General features: G+C 27.5%; 1 protein-coding gene across 1 annotated transcript; it reads right to left on the bottom strand.

The window, feature by feature from the left end:
- Positions 1–294: 294 nt before the first annotated feature.
- Positions 295–7,450, bottom strand: LOC100211618 (protein canopy 4). The gene is made up of 6 exons (XM_065810371.1): positions 7,107–7,450; positions 6,740–6,881; positions 6,493–6,587; positions 6,285–6,409; positions 629–746; positions 295–550 (listed from the first exon to the last, which is right to left on the bottom strand). Exons 1-6 carry the CDS (start codon positions 7,336–7,338, stop codon positions 438–440), a joined length of 825 nt encoding a protein of 274 aa, XP_065666443.1. The 5' UTR covers positions 7,339–7,450; the 3' UTR covers positions 295–437.
- Between the last annotated feature and the right edge of the window lie 958 nt (positions 7,451–8,408).

The raw sequence follows: 8,408 nt of genomic DNA, 5'->3' as shown, positions 1-8,408 counted from the left end.
AAAAAATTCAAGAAAGTTATGTAACTGAACTGTAAGACGCCAACAAGAAAATTGAAAAACGTTTGGACAAAGACAAAGGCTTATTTTACTTGGGTCTCTGAAATAAGTAGTTAAAAGTCATAACCTATTGTTAATAGTTACTCCCAAAAGTGATCAGCTAAATAATAACATTTAAAAAAAAACTTTTTTCCTCATGGTACTTATTATTTCCAATCCTTACGCATATACTTCAAGTATTATATACAAATATAAACATTGTTTTGACGTAATATTAAAATATTAAATAAAATAGTGTTAACATATATTTAATTTAACTTAAACTATTATTTAATTTCTACTTTAAAAAAAAAAAAATTAACAACAGATTTTTGTAAAAAAAATCATACAAAAAAATAACAAACTAGTAACTATGACAACTACAATTAGATATGCGTTATTTAAAGCTCTAAATTTGCTCCTCTATGGAAATTTTGCTTTGTGGATTCATCTTTATCTATTGGCTTAGGTTGTGTTGCAAAATCAGGCACTTCTGTGGATGCATATAAACAATCTAAAAAGCATTGAGTTGATTTTATTGCATTTTAATTTTACTTTTCAGTAATTGGCCTCATGAATACTAATCCCTTACCTTGTTCTTTTGAAGTAAGAACTTTATCAGCACAAATGAACTCAAGTGGATTTTCACTTTGGTTTTTAAGATACCAATCATAAATATCGTCTTCAAATTCTTCGATCATTTGGTTACACTATAAAAACATTTGAAACTATATTGTGTATATAGACACATATATATATGTATATATATGTGTGTGTGTATATACATATATATATATATATATATATATATATATATATATATATATATATATATATATATATATATATATATATATATATATATATATATATATATATATATATATATATATATATAATGAAAAAAGTTATAAAACATTTACTAGATATTATAGTTTTATAATAGTATGAAAATTGCAAATAATGGCGCTAATACACTCTTGCAACCACCTCGGAATTTACTAATAACATCAATTACAGATTCTGAAAGTTTGTTGTTTAAAACGAATGAAAACAGTATTAAAAAAAAAAGTTTCATCTAGGTCCAAGGCATTTGTTTATGACGCACAATGGAGTATTTGTATAACAAAATCGCTCAAAATTAAAAAAATTAAGTTAGCATAAAAATCATTAACCTTTACCATTACTTTAAATAATAATAATAGTAATAACAATAATAATAATAATAATAATAATAATAATAATAATAACCTATTACTTTAAATAATAATAACAATAATAATAATTAATAATAATTTAACAATAATATATAATTAATAATAATTTAATAACAAATAATAATTTTCTATAATAAAAATTATAAACGTTATAAGTTATAATTGCTTCATTAGATTACGTCATAGAAAATTCTCATTGTGTTTTTCTCTTGTTACAATTTTATTACGAGCGTTGTTGTTTGTATTTTCGTGAGAAAAAAGTTTCGAAAATTTGTGACATTTGTTATTCCAGCTTTTGTTATCATACTGTTCAGTTTTGAAAAATTTAACTTTTAATTATGGCAGAGGAAGGTATGACCTATATTTTCAAATAAAGTTACGTTAAATTTCTGTTGTTATTGTGCATAATAAAATGCGCTTTTATGATGGCTTATTCGAGTTTTTACTTTGACATAAAGTTATAAGAAAGTGTTTCTGTTAACAAGTATGGTCTTTTCAAGTTATATTTTTTTTACGAGCAAAAACTATAGGCTGTTAACGATCAGATACTTTTGTAAAACTATCCGCCAACTCGGTGTAGTTAAGGCAATTTAAAAAATGTTATAGCGTCTGTATTGCCGTTAAATGATCAGGTCTGTGAATTATGAAAAGAAAAAAAAATTAAAATGATTAGTTTTGCGGTATCATAAAGTATAAATGTTTGCAGCGAAAAAACCCAAACCGAAGATTCTTTTGAATCATCTTAAAATCACAATCGAAGAATCATCTTAAAATCACAATCGCTTGTCCAAATTTAAATAAGATTTCAAATAAATACGTTTTTTAGGTAAAATGAACATCATAGTTTATTAATATGCTCTGTTCTGATCGTTTATTGTCAATTTTCCGTAATTATAAGCTCTTTCTTGGTCAGAATTCAAGTATTTTTTGTGAAAATTGTTAGAAATATTGTACTTTGATAACTATGTATAGTTAATATACGGCAGAACCAATTAGAACTATGATCTATAGTAAATTAAGGCACTATTTCAAAAGGTTCTAAGTTCATGTTAAAGCCGATGAGTGAATTGATCTAAAAACTCCAAAATGGTGTTCTTTAGATTCGCTATTTTGGGTAGCAAAAAGGTTTTAAAATGATATAAAAAAAAAAGCAACCTACAACTGAATACAACTGAAATTCAACTACAAGCATTACTTGACCACAATACATGGCGCTAATATAAATATGGCTCAGAGGTTGTAGAAAAGCGTAGAAAAGTAGAAGAACAGAAGAGTATGGTTTTAATGTCAAAATGGGGCTGTGATGGACCGCAACAAGCAAAATTTAAGCAAAACAATATCGATATCGACATTTCAAAACAATATCGATAATGATGCAAATATTTTTCGAAGTTCTTTAGTACCTTGAGAATGATTGTTAAAATCGATGGTGAACAGAAAAAATTATATGGCAAAGCCCAGTCACCTCTTTTCCAAGGTTTTGCAGGCCCATTCAAATACGTTTCATTAGTGACTAAAGATATAACAATAACTAACTAGATAGAACATGTAAAAAACTAAATAAGAGATCTCAGGGAAACAAGGTTGCCCAATGAAATTAGAAAGATAATGCTTTTTAAAACGGGAGATGATAAAGTATTTATACTACATCTAAAGTATTGATACTACATCTACTATGAGGTGCTACATTTGTGGAGAAACATCAAGAGATTTTATTAAATTTATTAAAAAAGAGCAAATCCATACAAAAGCTATCTCATTTGGACTCTCGATTCTTCATGCAAGGATCCGCTTCTTCGAATCGCTACTTCATTTAGCTTATAAAATACCTTTACAAAAGTGGCAAGCTCAATCAGACAAAGAAAAAAAAGTTGTTAAAAAAGCAAAGAAGAAAATACAAACATCCTTTAAAGAAAATTGGCTTCAAGTAGATACACCTAAAGCAGGGTTTAGGAATACCAATGACGGCAATACGTCAAGACGATTTTTTTCCGCACCTGGAATTCTTCACAAATAACTGGTGTTAACTTGGATTTGATAAAATGTTTACTCGCAACTCTTGAAGTCATTTCAGTGCCATGGCCGCAATAATCGATTAATTATAAATTATTAACTTTAGTCCTAATAAAATAAATTTCATTTTATTGCATTTCATTATAAAAATGAAAGTAAAAAAAATTAATTTATATTGGCTCTTACTTTTGAAAAAGCATTCTATTATGAAAGTGAAATAAAACATAAATTTTAAGCTGATGAGAATTGGTTCAGAGCAACTTTTTTAGTGTTCAAAGTTTAAAAGTTTCAAAAACAACTTTTAATAGTTATTTTGCGATAAAAGATAGCACAATAATAAAAAAATTTGAAAAATACACAAAAAATATTATTTTTTGTGAATTTTTCAAAACTTCAACATTGAGTTAGAGCTTTTTACTTTAATGAAATTTGTTATCGAATCTTATTTTCTTTCATTTTAAACAAAATCTGCAATCGAAATAAGTAAAGTAAAAGATTGTGCGAATCAGTGACGGATCCAGGAAGGGGAGCATGCGGGGTATGCAATGCCTCCCCCCTTCCCCCCCCTCCCCACCAGAATCTGAAAGTCCTAAAAATATTAGAAATGGAGGACCTTTTTTTTTTTATTAAGAGACACAAATGTGATACAAAATACAAAAATGTTTCAACATTCCCTCCCCCCCAAAAAAAAAAAAAATTACCGGATCTGTCTCTGGTACGAATGTGTATTTGTGCCCAAAAAATAAACGTATACAAAGTGATAAATATATAAAGCGCGTGTATGTGTAATATATACGTATATATATATACATATATATATATGTATACATATATATATATATATATATATATATATATATATATATATATATATATATATATATATATATATATATATATATATATATATATATATATGTATATATATACACACATAGCGTAACATTAGCGTAAATTGCTTAGCTTTATATAGTTGAGCAAAACACTGAGTCATTGCTCAGCTTTACGTGAATATAACTTTCAGGAAAACCTTGAAAAAAATTTTTTCACGTAAAACTAAGAAATTGTTGAGTAAACGCAATTTCTTTCTTTAGTCACCCGGCCTATTTAATAATTGTATATAAATTGTGCAAAACAAATTAAAAGTTACCGAGTTAACTGTAAGTTGTTTGTTATAAAGTTAATATATATTAAAATTTGGTAACATATTAAGTTTTGTTAGTATATTAAATTTTAAATTGTAGTTTATATTTTTAGACTGAATAACACAATGTTCAAAAATTGAATTAAATTTTGTAAATAAATATCCCATTGTTGCCAAACATTTCTTTGATGAAAACAAGCTAAAGGTATACAGACTTGTAAAGTTTATTAATCATGATGAATCAGGGGATAAATGAATTAGAAGCAATTACTTATGGAAATAGACACTAAAAAGAACATGTGTTGTTTGATTAACAGCATATGTTCTAAAATATTAACAGATGGTTAAAAAATTAAACTATTTTCATGCAAACATTGACAAATTGATTAAAAAAAATACAAACACAGCTAAATTCAATAAAAAATAGAAATCCATACTAAACCGCTTCACAGTTAAAACAAATTTTACCCAAGTGCTGGAAACCTAATCAAAATTAGTTAGTGCATTCATTTTGGATGCTTTTTACACTTTATATAGCTGTTCACTTACTCGTAACAAGCGAGTTTTTAGAGATGGTAGCTTGTGCAGAAAATTTAAATTCAGAGTTAAAGTCAAACTTTTTTCAAAGCTACCATTAAAGTGGTAATAAATCGACTCGGAAGAAATGAGCGATGTTTAATTCCTATCTAGTCATAAAAATGGAATAGTTTGTTTTAGCCTGACCATTTTTGACGTTATTACTTTATAATAAATAAAACTGTCACAGCATTGTCTCTTGACGATAAAAAAACTGAGTGTACAAAAATGTTTCTGAGGCTTGTCCAATTAAAGACTTTCGAATTAATTTAAAAACACCAAGTTTACAACAATAATTAGGAAATCAAAAATATAAAATAACTCTAACGTCGAGCCAATAATAACATTAAAGCATACTCCTTGGAGAATTTATAAGGATTTATGTTTATGAGGATGCCTTGGATTGTTGAGAGACTTAAAAATTCCCAGCAAAAAATCTTAACAACAAAATCTAATATTTTGAAAAATATGTTTATTGACGTTTTTATTTGCATTTATTGACAAATCTACCACTACTTTAATTGTATTTTATCTAATGTGGCTTGTTTTTTATGCAACTTTTAGTAAAGTCCCAGGCTGTAATTTTGATAGTCTGTTGCTTATCAGCAGGACATAAACAAAACGTACAAAGCAGACGTTGCGCCGATATTATTTTGACGACTTTGTTTACGTTCTGCCAACGAGCAGCCGCCCATCAAAAAAAAAATGTAAAAATTACATCTTCGTGTATACTTTAACTATTTTAGATGTCAACTCGATGCCTCCATGTGTTATCTGGGAAATGTACATTAAGTACTTTTCTAAAAACAGACAAATTATTTTCCTTAGAACTTTCTAGAAATGATGTAAAAAATATTCCGTATTATTCAATACAGAATAGTTTTCACCTCATTTCTAGAAAATTCCTAGGTTCTTAAATTGTAGGCACACAATTATAAAACCAAACCTAAATTTCGGTTTGTGTTGTTGTTGAATTACGTTATTGCTGAATTACGTCATTACTGCGTTGCATTATTGCTGAGGAAACAAACCGTAGTTTAATAGCAACTAATATTTGTTTCAGGTTAGTACATGGGAAGAATAAGCAAAGTTTGCTTTTGTAACAATGTCTAAATTTAGTGGAGGAAACGCCAAAAATTTTGGGGTTTGACAACTCATGAACCACTCAATTGGTAATAAAGATGTTGAAATTTTAATATAAATAACAAAGTTATATAAATAACAAAGTTTTATTTATAACAAAGTTATAGTTATTATTTCTTCACTTATTTAGGGGGTTATTAAAACTTTTTACTTACTTTGTACTGCATTCTTCGAAGCTCATATGTTGGATCTTCGACTAATTCTTCCGGAGCATCTAGTTTAACTGATAACTTGTGCTGCCCCATCATATCTTCAAGATGTTGTCGAAACATGCTTTTGACTATTAAAAACATATTTTACTATATCTTAAGATATGTCCGGAAAAAAGTAATATTCTACATAAAAGATTAAAATTCTGATTACCTCCTTTAATATAGGGAAAATCGGGTCCTGCAATTGAGCGGTAGTCATAAACATTATTGCAGACTCTGTCCAAGATATCCATTAACCTTAGCTCACTTAAATTAAATACAAAGCAACGTAGTTGTTCATCAAGTAAAAATAAATCGGTACAGTCGTTTACTGTCGTAGAGCAATTGCAACGTCTTTTGAAATCAATAATTATAAAAAATACATTTTTTTCTGTATAAAAAGATATAAAGTAACTCACGAAGTTTTGTAAGAAATTTTTTTCCCTTTTTTTTCATCGTCATTATCTTCTCCGTCTAAGCGATTTGTCAACCATAGTTCTTGATTATTCGAACTCGACCTTTGTACCTCGATGAGTAATTCTTCGGATAACACTCGACAAACTTAAATATAAATTGTAATAGAAAATTTTAAAACTGTACTCCCAATCCAAAAATTTTATAAAGACAGGTTAAAGGCGGATAGCATATCTGTTTAGTTTAGAATAAAGCATGCAATGAAAGAAATTATTTTTTATAAATTCTTTATTTTTTTAAAAACTATTATTAAGTTTTATCTTATTTTCGTTTTTTTGATATTTTTACCATTCAATAGTTTTTATAGACTACCTTGGCATTTCGTGGGTCTTAAATGTGCGTTTCTAGAATACTCTTCAATCTTAGGATGCTTTTTTTTCTCCCCATCGGTAGAATTTTTTGTTGAGTTTATATTTAAAGCTTTCGTTATTTCGTTAATTTTGTTTTCGATATCTTTTCTATTCGCTGTTTTCTTCGATATTGAAAATTGCACATAGAACAAAAGTGCGATAAAAGTTATGTTGAAAATATTGAGAAGAGACATGATAGAAATGATTTTTTTTTGTTCATCACTCGTACTTAGCTTCAGCTATATTATTTGGACGTTTTTGATTGGAAAACTCAGTCGACGATCGACAATCGTGCGGTACTCGGTTCACTTAAATTCATGCAGCAAAATTCAACCCACCTTCAACTTTAAGTTGAAATAAAAAACGTTAAACAATATTCAAAAATAGGTCATAATTTTGTGCGATACTATTTTTTTCTATTGCTACAAATGTTTGTTCTTTAACTATATAAGAAATAAATATATAGTTTTAAAATACAAGTATTCATATATTATTCAAGTATTTATATATTTTTAAGTTTTAAATATTAGTTATTTACATTTTGAGTACAAACTTATATGAACTTAAAAACCTTCAAACTGAGAGAAAATGGGAGGGGGTCGTGGGATAAATCAAACAAGAGCCTGCGTCTGTTTAAATTCCCGGGATTTTGAATTATAGAACATTGTATTAGTTTATTTAAACATTGGTTTTGGTTTTGCTGATCAAACATATTTTTTTTCAACCAATTAAACTTTAAATCAAATTTTTAGCGATTCGATTGTATAGTAGTAACGCAGACGTTCAAAAACGTACCATTCCGTTGCGGTAATACTAAAAAAAAAAAAACTTAGACTTAAATCAAAACAGTTTCTAAATAGATGCAATTTCTGACACAAAATTAAGTATTAGCAGACCAACCTATATATATAAAGGTATAAAGTTTGATAAAAATTAAATTATAGTATAGTTAACACAGCATAAACTTACTGTATAGTACTAATTATTATTCATAAATAAAAAAAGAAACAAAATATATTGACCACTAAGGCTTGCTTTGGCGTAAACAGCCCTACTTACACTGGTGTTCGTTAGTTATGTTGTAAGTAGTACTCGGTATAAAATTAGTAATGTAAATTTTCAGTTATATTGGCAGAGCCGTAGCAAATCAGAATTATTAGTGTGGAGAAGGTGTGGTTGGAGGTCACGGATCAAATTCCTAAATTTAAAAAAATCTGTAGGCATAATGTTAATTTGATAATATTTTTAATAGCTTTAATTATGA

This window comes from Hydra vulgaris, chromosome 11 (genome assembly GCF_038396675.1).
Source record: "Hydra vulgaris chromosome 11, alternate assembly HydraT2T_AEP".
In the NCBI taxonomy this organism is placed as follows: Eukaryota; Metazoa; Cnidaria; class Hydrozoa; order Anthoathecata; family Hydridae; genus Hydra; species Hydra vulgaris.
The sequence above is the reverse complement of the archived record's forward strand: the minus strand, read 5'-3'. Positions and strand labels throughout refer to the sequence as shown.